Source organism: Trichomycterus rosablanca, chromosome 2 (assembly GCF_030014385.1).
Source record: "Trichomycterus rosablanca isolate fTriRos1 chromosome 2, fTriRos1.hap1, whole genome shotgun sequence".
Taxonomy (NCBI): Eukaryota; Metazoa; Chordata; class Actinopteri; order Siluriformes; family Trichomycteridae; genus Trichomycterus; species Trichomycterus rosablanca.
Genome location: NC_085989.1, coordinates 29539002 through 29555549, shown reverse-complemented (window position 1 = coordinate 29555549; position 16548 = coordinate 29539002). Strand labels below are relative to the sequence as shown.

At 40.4% G+C, this 16548-nt stretch overlaps 1 protein-coding gene across 1 annotated transcript in view; it reads left to right on the top strand.

Annotated features, from left to right (window-relative positions):
* The window catches only part of vps50 (VPS50 EARP/GARPII complex subunit), a 258290-nt gene that overhangs the window by 175298 nt on the left and 66444 nt on the right, over positions 1-16548 (top strand). The window contains exons 20-21 of the mRNA XM_063014101.1: positions 3630-3736; positions 10978-11099. Coding sequence (XP_062870171.1) covers positions 3630-3736; positions 10978-11099 — 229 coding nt within the window. The remainder of the gene's footprint in view (positions 1-3629; positions 3737-10977; positions 11100-16548) is intronic.

Genomic DNA, 16548 nt, shown 5'->3' with positions numbered 1-16548 from the left:
GATAAAATAAACACCTACTCTCTGCGATTACCATTCCCTGCACATGTTCAAATGTCTGGGTGCAGTAACAGTTTAGCTCACTCACACTTACTGTTAAATCACATTATTCCTCTTGCATGTTTTAGGTTTTGATATCTTTGATACCTCCAAACTGCATCTGGAAACATCAGCACAAAGCTGCCTAAAAGTAGCAATTTGGTGTCTATGTATCTGTCCAAGGTGGCAACTGTAAAGTATTTTGAAGCAATAACAGTCTGGAGGTGTTTGTCATGGTTTAGGAAGGGGCAGTTAGTTCCAGAATGTGACAATCCTTGTAGTGTGGCACTGTCAAACAGATGCCACAGTGGGTCCCACATAGCAACATGGTTCCTGAAATACCTGGTTCAGTTCTTGAACGATTTTAACTTTGGATGTTAACTTCATTTAAAATTTTTAGGAGGAATTGGAATGCTGACTGCAAGCCAGACCTTATTGCTTAAATATCCGTGTGCATACTTTGTGCATGAATAAAAGCTAATCCATCCTGCTACAAAATCATAGCATGTTGTGGCTGTTAATGCAGCTGATTGCACCCCACAGCAAGAAGGTCCTGGGTTCGATCCCCAGGTGGAGTGGTCCAGGTTCTTTCTATGTGGAGTTTGCATGTTCTCCTGTGTCTGTGTGGGTTTCCTCCTCCCACGGTCCAAAAACATGCAAGTGAGCTGAATTGGAGATACGAAATGGTCCATGACTGTGTGAAATTAAACTTGTGAACTGATGAATCTTGTGTAACAAATAACTACCATTTCTGTCATGAGTATAACCAAAGTGTGTAAAACATGATGTTAAAATCCTAATAAATAGCCGCTCAGGTGGCGCAGCGGTAAAGTACGCTAGCGCACCAGAGTTGGGTTTCTAGATGCATCGTATCGAAACTCAGCTCTACCTTTCCGACTGGGTTGGGCGGCAGTATGAACAACGTTTGGCTGTTGTTCAGGGGCTTAGAGGTAAAGTCGGAGCATAGGTCCTCATAACTGGTACAACTGCGGACCCTGCTGGTTGACTGACGGCGCCTGCACAGGGCTGAGGAATAACATTGAGGGGGGTGTGACCCTCCGTGCGCAGTGTCTCTCGGTGTATGAACTCGGCTTGTGCAGGTGAAAAATGCAGGCTGTACTGATTGCGTGCCGGAGGGGGCGCAAGTCAGTTGAGTGGTGTCCTCAGTCAGCGGCAAAAAGGGTCGAATCAGTATAGAGAACACAATCAGGGTAATTGGACACGATTAGAATGGGGATAAAAGTTGGGGGGAAAAGTGGGAAAAAATAGATAAAAAATAGATTAAAAAAAAAAAAATCCTAATAAATAAATCAATAAATATTGTAGCAGATTGAGACCGGTTTCATGTAAAAGCCCAAGGATTTTGATTTGATGGTGGGATGACACCATATTTTTGGTCATTAAGTATATATTTAGTTAGGCTTCAGTCGTGAGTGCAGTTAGACAAGACTTGTTTTCTGAGTTGCTTTTGACTTTTTGACTTTTGTCTACCAAGATTTATATAATATACGTCCTAAATCACAACTACAATTACAAGACTCATTAAGCGACAGCATTACTTTCTACAGCAAATCACACTTCACTTGGCATGCTAAGTGCTAATTATATCAGGCTCTTGGAGGTTAGGGGATTAGAGTTTTTATCCTTAATACCCATGTAATACATTCTGTTGTCCATGTATCTGTTATTGCGTAAATGGTCGTTGCATGAACGGCATGATACTCTTGGTCGTTGCATTTATATTCATAGACACTTTGCATAATGATGTCTTCTCTGTACTACCTGATGTGCTCATTTCTAATTCTTCCTAATGCTTCTGTGAGTAGAGACTAAGATGCCAATCTAGTTGCGTAATTACTCATTTATTTCAAGGCTGACATGAGGAGGTAAAAATAAATCACCATATGCAGCATATCACAGTTGAAAGATTTTCTGTGCTCTCTGTAAAATTGAGTTCTCTATACCATAGCAATTAGTCCTCAGCTTGTAGTGGAACTACTGGGGTAGTGCCAAGGATTCTGGGAATATTTCTCACACTGTTCAAACAGTACACTCATTTTCTGTTCTTCATAAGGGTGAAGCAAAATTGGCAAATAATGTGGTTTATTAAATACACGCTGAGCTTGGGTGGTGCTGTGGTAAAGTATGCTGGCCCACTACTGCTGAGATCCGTGGTTAAAATCTCAGAAGGGCTTTTGAGATGGGATGGGGGTGTCTGATACACTCTAGGCATCCAGAGGTGCACTTATCGATTCGCACTTAGTGCCGGTCCCAAGCGCAGATAAAATGAGGAGGGTTGTGTCAGAATGGGCAACTGGGCCAAATCTGTTATGTGGACCAGATACACTGTGGCTTCCCTAAGTATGGGAGCAAACGAATAGAAAAAAGAGGCTGTTCAGTAATAATCTACACTTGATAGGTACTACCTTTTCCAACCTAAGAACATATTACTTTGTACACCGATCTGTAATTTATTTACATACGTTTTTAGCCTGCTTTTACCCTGTTCTTTAATGGTCAGGACCACTACAGAGCAGGTATTATTTTGGGTGGTGGATCATTCTCAGCACTGCAGTGACACTGACATGGTGGTGGTGTGTTAGTGTGTGTTGTGCTGGTATTAGTGGATCAGACACAGCTGCGCTGCTGGAGTTTTTAAATACTGTGTCCACTCACTGTCCACTCTATTAGACACGCCTACCTAGTTGGTCCACCTTGTAGATGTAAAGTCAGAGACTATCGCTCATCTATTGCTGCTGTTTGAGTTGGTCATCTTCTAGACCTTCATCAGTGGTCACAGGACGCTGCCCACGGGGCGCTGTTGGCTGGATATTTTTGGTTGGTGGATTATTTTCAGTCCAGCAGTGACAGTGAGGTGTTTAAAAACTCCAGCAGCGCTGCTGTGTCTTATCCACTCATACCAGCACAACACACACTAACACACCACCACCATGTCAGTGTCGCTGCAGTGCAGAGAATGATCCATCACCCAAATAATACCTGCTCCGTAGTGGTCCTCCTGACCATTTAAGAACAGCATGAAAGGGGGCTAACAAAGCATGCATGAAACAGATGGACTACAGTCAGTAATTGTAGAACTACAAAGTGCTTCTATATGGTAAGTGGAACTGATAAAATGGACAGTGAGTGAAGAAACCAGGAGGTGGTTTTAATGTTATGGCTGATCGGTGTATTTCCTAAGAAGAAATAAATAAACTCATAATCTTTTTCTGAGAACGACTACCTTCTTTGAGAATGACTACCGCTTTTGTACTTAGGAGTTACCACAGTGGACCTTCCTGATGCAATCCTCTCTAATTTATCTAGGCTTAAGATCAACATTAGGAGCACATTGACAGGTGCACTTTCCAATGGCTAGACTGTTTATGAATAATTGAAGATAAGAAGCCAAAAATCTAAAAAAGTACAATGTCCCTTCAGCTGTGATGTGACTAATTATAACGTTAAAAGAGCTGTAAAAGCAAAAATTTAACTTACACTTGCAATGTCTAAAAGAAACACGGGGCTTTTAGCTGACCATGTTAGTAGGAAGCAGCACCATCATTATGTCTTTCTGTTCTGTATGCAATTAGCGTATCCAGAGAGACTCTGCGTAGCAGAAAGAGGTCCGACTACAGCCTGAACAAAGCCAATGCCCCCATCCTGACCAACACCACTCTAAACGTGATTCGCCTGGTGGGTAAGTAATTGACCTCTAACATTATGTTCTCTTGAAGGAAGCAGAGTGTAACACTGACCCTGTGCAAGAGACCTTGATTTGCCCATCATTTAACAAGCTAATAGTGACGGTATGGTCACAGACTTTGCGTCCTGTCTTACATCTGTTTTTCATTCTCCTGCCTGTCTCTTTTGGTTTATTTGAAGCAAAGGCAATTTGTATATTGTCCTTCTTGATGTGGTGGCTCAGACTGTTAGTTTCTTTTGAGATCAAAGAAATTATACATTTTTTGTGGCTTTGTTTTTTTGTTTGTTTTTTATTTAATACATTTTCCCCCCCAATTTTCTCCCCTAATCTAGTCGTGTCCAATTACCCTGAATGCGTCCTCTATACTGATTCTACCCTTCACCACTGACTGAGGACGCCTCTCAACTGACATACGCCCCCTCCGGCACGTACAGTCAGTACAGATAGTGCATTTTCACCTGCTCGAGTCGAGTTTATACACCGACTGGCACTGTGTACGGAGGGCCACACCTCCATCAGCATTATTCCTCAGCCCTGTGCAGGCGCCATCAGTCAGCCAGCAGGGGCCGCAGTTGCACCAGTTATGAGGACCTATGATCCGACTTTCTTACCCTCTAACCCTGAACAACGACCAATCGTTGTTCATGTAACCGCCCAGCCCAGTCGGAAGGCAGAGCTGAGATTTGATACGATGTATTCGAAACCCCAACTCTGGTGCGCTAGCGTACTTTACCGCTGCGCCACCTAAACGGCCCCTGGGGCTTTGTTTGTTAACTCATATCTTGATTTTCATTTTTGTATCACACACACACACACACATTTGAACATTATTTACAGGCAAAATTATACATTTGTTTGTATTTTGGTATTAAAATGTTTCCTGCATTTAAGTACACAAGAGTCTCCAAACAGGTTGTGTATATGTTAAGATCTCACATTTGAGTTCTACACTTATATAAAAGGCAGTTTTGTTTATGCAGTTACTGAGAACATGATTTCAAATTTAGAACTTTCTTAAAAATGATTTTATTCTCTTACTTGTAAGGAAATTATAATGTTTATTTATTACTTTAGTTTCTAAATTATTATTAAAACTGTAAACATTCAGAAATATAACTAAATTCTCTTAATAAAATTCTGTGATGTTGAATGCTGTGAATGACTGACTGTCAGTCCGATTTCATGTGCAGCCATTCAGATTTACTCCTATGCAGGTTTTTGATCCAACAACAGATTGCTGCAATGAAAAAAAAAAAGTGTAAAGATGAAGTTCAAATGGAAGTTAACAGGTTCAGCAATCAAAATGTCTTCTGGTTATGGAAGACTGGGATGTCAAAGCTGAAAACAGTTGACTTTTGCAAGTAGAATGACTTTATTACTAATGTAAAGCAACCAAAATGATGTCTTTACACGTGGGCATCACCAGATGGAGATCAGAGAAACCAAATCAACTACATTCTTGCACCAAGAGATGAATGAGCTGAATTTTAACTGCAAAGACATGGTCTGGAACTGATTCATAAATAATGGATCACAAACTTTTAATGTGCATCTCTGAGTGAAGCTAAGAAAAATACAAACCATCAGACTTCCAAAATTTGACTTGGTGAACATATCACCTGTCTTTACGGTAAATGTAAGGAACTGATTTCAGTAGCTAGTCATAATCGATGGAGAACCAGAGGAGCTACAGTATGGATGGAACTTAAAGAGGTTATAAAAGAAGAATCAGAAGACAAGCCTGGGAAGATTAAAAAGGAAAAAGAGGGCGCCCAGGTGGCGCAGCAGGATATTCCACTTACACACCAGCACAGAGTTTCTGAACTCCTCGGTTCAAAACTCGGTGTTGCCACCGGTCGGCTGGGCGCCATCTAGCGGGCATAATTGGCAGTGCCATCTGCAGGGTGGGGACCGGACTGTGTGTGGGTGGGTGTTCATACTCTGTGTAAAGACCCTGATTGGCAGAAGAGACACCTGTGCAGAAAGCAGGGGTGAGAAGAAGAGGGCTGTACACATGTCGGAAGAAGCGTGTACAGCGACGTGCTCTCCTCGGATACATTCTGGTATCTCTGGTAGCAGTGGAAGACAAAATTGAGTGCAGTAAATCGGGAGGAAAATAAAGAGAAAATTTTATCACAAAATAGCACACAAAATAGCATGATATGGGATGTCTTTGGACAGATCAGAATTGACCAAACAATGAATAAAGAACAATGAAAGAAATATACAAAAGGTCTCTACAAACAAGACTTAAAGATGAAGTCAGACAGACCCTGAGATCAATACCAAAAAAGCCACAAGAATTCAAGTTTCCTAAAAAGGTCTGGTTAAACTGATAACCAAATCTGGAAAACCATCCAGTGGTTGGCATATTGGAAGAGTTTAGTTTATATCCCAATACAAAAGAAAAGGTTACAAGTGTGTAAACTATCATACGTCACTGTCACTTAGCAATACAACTACAGTAGACCCTTGAATTACGAATTTAATTGGTTCCAAATCATGTAAATAGAATTAATCCGTGCCAGACCTCCCAAACCTTCCCCTTACCTAACCTTTCTAATGTTTTAAAAGGTCTTTTTGTTATAAATACAAGTATATTTTCCCTTAAATCTTAAATTATAGAATAGACATTCCTGTAATAAACAATAAACAACAATTCACAGTCGTACTGTATATAAAACACACACCACATTTTAGTACAGTATGTGTGCTGTACCAATCACCATCATACATTTCCTTCTTTTATAAAATGTATCTACCAGAAACAACTCTCATATTTCTCTATTATTTTTTTCTTTATTTCAATAGTATTATATTTTGTAGGTGTAATTGCACGAAAGAAAGAATACTTTACTGAGCTGAATTCCTTCTTCTCTCTCACTCACTGTCTCCTCTGTTTGATACACAGTGACAGCTGCTGGCAGGAGTAATTATACAACAACAAATGTAATAGATTTTTACATTTTTCAACACTAGGCTTTCTCTGCAGCTACTTTGGGGACATTTTAAAATTGAATTTTACAAAATATAAAGAAAACACCGTCCGCTGTACGAATGTTTGCTCACTGTATGTATATACGTATATATACAGTGTATCACAAAAGTGAGTACACCCCTCACATTTCTGCAAATATTTCATTATATCTTTTCATGGGACAACACTATAGACATGAATCTTGGATATAACTTAGAGTAGTCAGTGTACAGCTTGTATAGCAGTGTAGATTTACTGTCTTTTGAAAATAACTCAACACACAGCCATTAATGTCTAAATAGCTGGCAACATAAGTGAGTACACCCCACAGTGAACATGTCCAAATTGTGCCCAAATGTGTCGTTGTCCCTCCCTGGTGTCATGTGTCAAGGTCCCAGGTGTAAATGGGGAGCAGGGCTGTTAAATTTGGTGTTTTGGGTACAATTCTCTCATACTGGCCACTGGATATTCAACATGGCACCTCATGGCAAAGAACTCACTGAGGATGTGAGAAATAGAATTGTTGCTCTCCACAAAGATGGCCTGGGCTATAAGAAGATTGCTAACACCCTGAAACTGAGCTACAGCATGGTGGCCAAGGTCATACAGCGGTTTTCCAGGACAGGTTCCACTCGGAACAGGCTTCGCCAGGGTCGACCAAAGAAGTTGAGTCCACGTGTTCGGCGTCATATCCAGAGGTTGGCTTTAAAAAATAGACACATGAGTGCTGCCAGCATTGCTGCAGAGGTTGAAGACGTGGGAGGTCAGCCTGTCAGTGCTCAGACCATACGCCGCACACTGCATCAACTCAGTCTGCATGGTCGTCATCCCAGAAGGAAGCTGACGCACAAGAAAGCCCGCAAACAGTTTGCTGAAGACAAGCAGTCCAAGAACATGGATTACTGGAATGCCCTGTGGTCTGACGAGACCAAGATAAACTTGTTTGGCTCAGATGGTGTCCAGCATGTGTGGCGGCGCCCTGGTGAGAAGTACCAAGACAACTTTATCTTGCCTACAGTCAAGCATGGTGGTGGTAGCATCATGGTCTTGGGCTGCATGAGTGTTGCTGGCACTGGGGAGCTGCAGTTCATTGAGGGAAACATGAATTCCAACATGTACTGTGACATTCTGAAACAGAGCATGATCCCCTCCCTTCGAAAACATGGCAGTTTTCCAACAGGATAACGACCCCAAACACAACCTCCAAGATGACAACTGCCTTGCTGAGGAAGCTGAAGGTAAAGGTGATGGACTAAACCCAATTGAGCACCTGTGGCGCATCCTCAAGTGGAAGGTGGAGGAGTTCAAGGTGTCTAACATCCACCAGCTCCGTGATGTCATCATGGAGGAGTGGAAGAGGATTCCAGTAGCAACCTGTGCAGCTCTGGTGAATTCCATGCCCAGGAGGGTTAAGGCAGTGCTGGATAATAATGGTGGTCACACAAAATATTGACACTTTGGGCACAATTTGGACATGTTCACTGTGGGGTGTACTCACTTATGTTGCCAGCCATTTAGACATTAATGGCTGTGTGTTGAGTTATTTTCAGAAGACAGTAAATCTACACTGCTATACAAGCTGTACACTGACTACTCTAAGTTATATCCAAGTTTTATTTCTATAGTGTTGTCCCATGAAAAGATATAATAAAATATTTGCAGAAATGTGAGGGGTGTACTCACTTTTGTGATACACTGTATATATATACGTGTGTATATATATATATATATATATATATACAGGGGTTGGACAATGAAACTGAAACACCTGGTTTTAGACCACAATAATTTATTAGTATGGTGTAGGGCCTCCTTTTGCGGCCAATACAGCGTCAATTCGTCTTGGAAATGACATATACAAGTCCTGCACAGTGGTCAGAGGGATTTTAAGCCATTCTTCTTGCAGGATAGTGGCCAGGTCACTACGTGATGCTGGTGGAGGAAAACGTTTCCTGACTCGCTTCTCCAAAACACCCCAAAGTGGCTCAATAATATTTAGATCTGGTGACTGTGCAGGCCATGGGAGATGTTCAACTTCACTTTCATGTTCATCAAACCAATCTTTCACCAGTCTTGCTGTGTGTATTGGTGCATTGTCATCCTGATACACGGCACCGCCATTGGATGCACATGGTCCTCCAGAATGGAAGTATTGGGCCAAGGGAATGCCATGATATGGCAGCCCAAACCATCACTGATCCACCCCCATGCTTCACTCTGGGCATGCAACAGTCTGGGTGGTACGCTTCTTTGGGGCTTCTCCACACCGTAACTCTCCCGGATGTGGGGAAAACAGTAAAGGTGGACTCATCAGAGAACAATACATGTTTCACATTGTCCACAGCCCAAGATTTGCGCTCCTTGCACCATTGAAACCGACGTTTGGCATTGGCACGAGTGACCAAAGGTTTGGCTATAGCAGCCCGGCCGTGTATATTGACCCTGTGGAGCTCCCGACGGACAGTTCTGGTGGAAACAGGAGAGTTGAGGTGCACATTTAATTCTGCCGTGATTTGGGCAGCCGTGGTTTTATGTTTTTTGGATACAATCCGGGTTAGCACCCGAACATCCCTTTCAGACAGCTTCCTCTTGCGTCCACAGTTAATCCTGTTGGATGTGGTTTGTCCTTCTTGGTGGTATGCTGACATTACCCTGGATACCGTGGCTCTTGATACATCACAAAGACTTGCTGTCTTGGTCACAGATGCGCCAGAAAGACGTGCACCAACAATTTGTCCTCTTTTGAACTCTGGTATGTCACCCATAATGTTGTGTGCATTGCAATATTTTGAGCAAAACTGTGCTCTTACCCTGCTAATTGAACCTTCACACTCTGCTCTTACTGGTGCAATGTGCAATTAATGAAGATTGGCCACCAGACTGGTCCAATTTAGCCATGAAACCTCCCACACTAAAATGACAGGTGTTTCAGTTATTTTGTCCAACCCCTGTATATATATATATATATATATATATATATATATAGAGAGAGAGAGAGAGAGAGAGAGAGAGAGAGACGGTTGGAGTGAACTTGTTCGTGACGTCACGTGTTTCGCGAATTTCGGTTTGTAATCCGAAATTGATTTGTACGTTAAGTTGAAACAGAATGCTCGTAACCCGAAATGTTCGTATGGTAAACCATTCATAACCCAAGGGTCTACTGTATGCTGAAGATTATTTAATGCACACAGTGAACTGCTGGATGTGCAAGATTCAGGAAAGGCAGAGGAATGAGATCACGTCACAGATGTGCGCAAGATTACATAAGAAAGCCAATGAATACAAGAAAGAAGTCAACATGTGCGTCACTGATTACATCAAAGCCTTTGACTGTGTTGACCACACAAAACTATGTAATGTCTTCATTACGATGGAAATACCAGAGCATCTAATTTTTTTTCTAATGTAGAATTTCCACACTGATCCACAAACAAGTAAACAACAAATCAAGTATTTAGACAAAAACACACCACAGACTAGGGAGAATAAGAATGTAGGAACAAGAAAAAGATTTTCAGTTGTAAAGATTAGTTTCTCTAAACAAACACAAGAACTGTCCAGACTATTGGGTTCACAGCACTGAAATACAAAGACAAGCAATACAAAAGCTTTAGCCTGTGCTCTTCAAAATGAGAATTTATATTCATGCTGTTCCATTAGGAATTTAAAGAAACAAAGTTCAGCCTTAGAAACGGAATGATTACCACACAAGTTTTGTTTTGGGCTGGAGTTCAAATCGCTTGACAGTCATGCTCACATGGCTCTGCAGACAGATATTATTGCAGCTGGCACAGCAAACAGAACTTGGCAAAGCTAGCAATAACAAAGCCCATTTAGAGTGGCAATATGATGGGTCAATTTTACTGTCATTTAAAGTTGTTCTTTCAATAAAGTTCTAATGCTTTGTCATCTGAAAATCTGTAGCTGGACCACCTCACAGCAATGCTCTTTCTAATGACAACAGAGGGCAAAAAGGGGGCTTCTTTCATTTAACTCTTTACAAATTGAACACAGATTAAATAGGCAGGTACGAAGGATTTATTTGCTTAGATTTTTATTTGTTTAAATGTGGGTGTATTTTTTAGACTATCTTAGGCTATAGAGATCTCTGACAGTTTGCCACTGCTTAGCATAAACTTTTAATCCTAACCTTTTTTCTAAAGTAGACACGTTTTCCTTTCTTTTTTTCTAATAATTGATTAATTTTAAACTGGTTTCATGCACGCTTGTTGAACTACTGTGCAATTGTCTTTTGCAGGCAAGTACATGCAGATGATGAACATTTTGAAACCCATCGCCTTCGACGTCATCCATTGTGTGTCACAGCTCTTTGATTACTACCTGTATGCAGTCTATACCTTTTTTGGCCGGAACGACCTGGTAAGGCCTTTCTGCTACCTTTCAACTCCTTTTTAAGAGTTATATCTGTATACACTGACTAGGCATAACATTATGCCCACTGACAGGTGAAGTGATATATTGGGCAGCCAGTGAACAGTTTATCCTCAAAGTTGATGTGTTAGAAGCAGGAAAAATGGGTAAGCGTAAGGAATTGAGCGAGTTTGACAAGAACAAACAAGTCTGATCCATGGAGGCCCCACCTTACAACTTACAGGAGTTAACGGATCTGCTGCTAACATCTTGGTGCCAGATACCACAGCACACATTCAGGGGTCTAGTGGAGTCCATGCCTAGACGGTTTTAGAAGCGGTTTTGTTTTAGCAGCAAAAGCGGGACCAACACAATATTAGAATATTAGAATTAGTGGTCATAATGTTATGCCTGATTGGTGTATGAACCACCTTATTTTTATTATGAATTACTCATTGATGATGTTCAAGTATTTTTCTAGGTACGTATGATAATATGACTGCATGTTAATAAAGCAGTCACAGCAGTCTGTTATTTTTCTGCAGGCTTACGTTTCATAATTGCTGCTATTATTATCTGATTGTTTTGAGCACCTGGCAGGGGTGCAACTCATTATTCTAAACATTAAGGTTGTCGGATGTCATTATCTGTCTTTATTTTTTCTTTGATGACAAATTGATGAGATGATGTTACTGACAGAATGGTTACAGTTATAGGGCCAGCGATAGCTCAGTGGTTAAGGTACTGGACTAGTAAACAGAAGGTTGCCGGTTCAAGCCCCGCCACCACCAAGTTGCCACTGTTGGGTCCCTGAGCAAGGCTCTTAACCCTCAGTTGCTCATTGTGTAAGTCGCTTTGGATAAAAGCGTCTGCTAAATGCTGAAAATGTAAATGTACAGTTGCAAAACATGTCAGATGACTTTTTCTTTGCTGCTGCCATTGCGGCCTCTGCTGGCTGATCAAGGTGCATGCATGAGAGATGGTTGATTCAAAGATAGTAGTGCACAATACTGTGCTCTGTCAGACACCAGAAATGAGGGGAAAAAAGGAGACATTTTGACAAAAATGCACAATGGTATGTTTAAAGGGGAAGTTTGAAAGATTAATGTGTACCATTATCAAATTGTGAAGGGAGCATATTGGTCAGGAACTGCTTTGCTTTTTTGTGTCCACTAGAGCTTTGCCACTGATTGGGCAATTGGTTTAAAACTGTATAAAGAAAATTCAACAACTGAAGCATAACCCCTCAGGTTCTTTATTTGATTACATTTCCTTGATTCCAAAGCAAATAACCATGATGATGTTCATGTCTGTGTTTTTAGTGATAGTTTCAATAGTGTTTATTGTATGGTTGGATGGATGGATGGATGGATAAATAGATAAATGGAGGGATAGATGGATGGATAAATGGATAGATGGATAAATGGATGGATACATAGATGGATGGATGAATGGTTGGATAGATGGTTGGATAAAATAAAGGAATAAATGGATGGATGGATGGATGGTTGGATAAAATAAAGAAATAAATGGATGGATGGGTGGTTGGATAAAATAAAGAAATAAATGGATGGATGTGTGGTTGGATAAAATACAGAAATAAATGGATGGATGGTTGGATAAAATAAAGAAATAAATGGATGGATGGATGGATGGTTGGATAAAATAAAGAAATAAATGGATGGATGGGTGGTTGGATAAAATAAAGAAATAAATGGATGGATGGATGGATGGATGGATGGTTGGATAAAATAAAGAAATAAATGGATGGATGGATGGATGGTTGGATAAAATAAAGAAATGGATGGATGGATGGGTGGATGGATGGATGGATGGATGGATGGATGGACTGACTTAATTTATCTGCATATAAGCTTTGTGTAATTGTTGAGTTAAAGATCCTGGTATGTACTGTGTAATAACTCTTCAGTTGTTCTGTTAATTTAAACCAATTATTTGATTAACTGCTTTATTTTTTGTCAGAAATCTGTACATTACATTATAAAGCTAATATCATTGTGTCTAGCAGTGGCAGTGACAAAATATGAAACTTGTTCACATTCTAGTAATTTTCCTTTAGTAGTTTATGTTAGTCTTACTGTAATGCCTTGTTTTCTGACTTGTACCATTCTGGAGTTACTGAGCTAGATCAAACTGCCTATAAGTAGTTTAATTTCAGTCATTTACAAACTTTTTTTGAAGCATTTACTGAAATTACCTTTCCTCCTGTCTGTGTGTTTTTTTTCCTTGCACTCTTCCTATTTTTGTATTTATTTTTTTGTAGTTGTATCTCCAATATATGTGAACCAATGACAATAATGGCACTCTTCATTCACATTTGATCAGTTCATAGCTGCATAGCCTAATAATTCTGAATCTTTACCAAGCATCTAAAATTGATTCACACGAGCACTGCTGCTTTGATCTATGATTGCCCCTAACCACATAAAGCCTTCAGCTACTGTGCACAGAGCGTTATTTCTTAGAGTAACGAGTTACAGTAATCTCAGCATGGGGAATATGCCATTGTTCACCTCCATGGTGTTGGCTTTACCAAGCAAGGCCTCATCGATCTCAAAGCTGAATATTGCCTGTTTAAAAGTAATATCCTGCCCCTGTGGCACTGAATGGAAAACACAGAGGAAAGAGATATGGAGATCCACAGACATTCTGGAAAAAATGAATCACCTTTGAGCTGATGAAGAGCCTCTCGGCCAGGCAGAGTGCCAGGCAGAGCATGGTGATTCCAGCACTGCTGTAGGAGAAGCTGTGTCAGTTACAAATGGCTTCTTTTGGGATGTTAATTTAAATGTTAATGGAAGGTTACGCTTTAATTGACTGCCTGACAGCCACTGTTCTGGTTTATTTTCATGCTGCAAATGTTTGACAGCTTGTACTTTAATTCTACAGTTTTGTCCTAGTGTTTCCTTGCTGTTTTAATGTTAATGTTTAATTTTTTATGTTAATCACACCAAAAGTGTACAATTAGAAATTGTCTGTTGAACTGAAACATTTTTATTCTAACAGATGATGTTTATAACAGCTGGTGGAACCCTGACTTTTTTCAAATGTGGTTTAGGGCCAGCTGGTTCAATGTTTTTAATTTACACACAGATAATTACAACCAATTTGGCTTATGGTCAGACACAATCTGTTTTAAGCCCTTGGCTCCATGATCCTATTGTAAATGCTTAGTTGTAAAGTAGGCCTAATATTTTAATTAGTTTTGGGTTACTTAGCACTCACAGGCAATGTTTGTAGGTGATCTGTGTTTCAATCTTCATGTTTTTGATTGTCCCTGTTTGTGATGTGGCTTATCAGAAGAAGACGAATGCCTCTGTTAGTCATATATACACCGATCAGCCATAACATTAAAACCACGTCCTTGTTTTTACACTCACTGTCCATTTTATCAGCTCCACTTACCATATAGTTCTACAATTACTGACTGTAGTCCATCTGTTTCTCTGCACGCTTTGTTAGCCCCCTTTCATGCTGTTCCTCAATGGTCAGGACCCCCACAGGACCACCACAGAGCAGGTATTATTTAAGTGGTGGATCATTCTCAGAACTGCAGTAACAATGACATGGTGGTGGTGTGTTAGTGTGTGTTGTGCTGGTATGAGTGGATCAGACACAACAGCGCTGCTGGAGTTTTTAAATACTGTGTCCGCTCACTGTCCACTCTATTAGACACTCCTACCTAGTTGGTCCACCTTGTAGATGTAAAGTCAGAGATGATCGCTCATCTATTGCTGCTGTTTGAGTTGGTCATCTTTGAGATCTTCATCAGTGGTCACAGGACGCTGCCCATGGGGTGCTGTTGGCTGGATGTAATTTTGGTTGGTGGACTATTCTCAGTCCAGCAGGGACAGTGAGGTGTTTAAAAACTCCAGCAGCGCTGCTATGTCTTATCCACTCATAGGCAAGGCAAGGCAAGTTTATTTGTATAGCACCTTTCATACACAGTGGCAATTCAAAGTGCTTTACATAAAGAAAAATTAAAAGCATTAAAACATTCCTGAGATCTAGAACCTCAGAAAGACTTCTTGCAAACATTTAGTTACAATTAAGACAACATGAAATTCAAACAAGAGAGATAAAAATTAAGAACATGAAAAATTAAAAGAAAATATTGTAAAATATACCCTACAATTTGGGAAATACGAAATTAAAACAAGAGAGATAAGCAATTAAAACATGAAAACTAAAAGAAAATATAGTAAAATATACACTACAATTTAGAATGTACACTACTCTATAAAAAGAATTATTAAGAGCATGAAAAACTAAAAGAAATAGGGTAATAGCAAAAATTTCGAGCTCAATCAGGCACAAGAAAAAAGAAAAGTTTTTAACCTGGATTTAAACATTTCTACATTTGCGGAACATCTAATATCTCCTGGCAGTCTGTTCCAGTTATATGCAGCCCAACAGCTAAATGCTGCTTCACCATGTTTAGTTTGGACTCTGAGCTCAACTAGCTGACCTGAGTCCATGCATCTAAGAGATCTACTAGGTTTATATTCTCTAAACATATCTGAGATGTATTCTGGGCCGAACCCATTCAGTGATTTATAGACCAGTAGCAGCACTTTAAATTCTATTCTGTAACTAACTCCGGAAGCCAGTGTAGAGATTTTAGAACTGGAATGATGTGCTCAGTTCTCTTCGTCTTAGTTAAAACTCTAGCAGCAGCGTTCTGAATGAGCTGTAACTGTTTAATGGTCTTTTTGGGAAGTCCAGTTAAGAGACCATTACAATAGTCCACCCTACTGGAGATAAAAGCATGGATCAGCTTCTCTAGGTCTTGTTGGCACACTAGACCCTTGATTTTGGCTATATTTCTAAGATGGTAGAAGGCTGTTTTGGTGATGGTTTTAATATGGCTGGTGAATGTAAGATCTGAGTCTATTAGAACGCCAAGATTTCGGACTTGGTCTTTGGTTTTTAGAGCCCGGGAACTGAGGTGCTCACTGACACTAGACCTCTTTTCTTTGCTGCCAAACACCACAATCTCTGTTTTGTCCTTATTTAACTGTAAAAACTTCTGGCTCATCCAGTTATTGATGTCCTCCAGACACTGACACAGTGAATCTATTGGGCTGTAATCATCTGGTGAGAGAGCCAGATATATCTGTGTGTCATCTGCATAACTATGGTAATCAATGTTGTTAGCCTGTAGCATTTGGCCTAATGGCAGCATATAAAGATTGAACAGAAGAGGTCCGAGAACTGATCCCTGGGGGATTCCACATGTCATAGCCACCCTGTCAGATTCACAGCTGCCAATAGTGACGAAGTAACTCCGGTCTTCTAAATAAGACCTGAACCAATTAAGGACTGTTCCGGAAAGTCCAACACAGTTTTCCAACCTATCCAGCAGTATTCTATGATCTACAGTGTCAAAGGCAGCACTAAGATCCAGTAAAACCAGAACTGATATTTTACCCGAGTC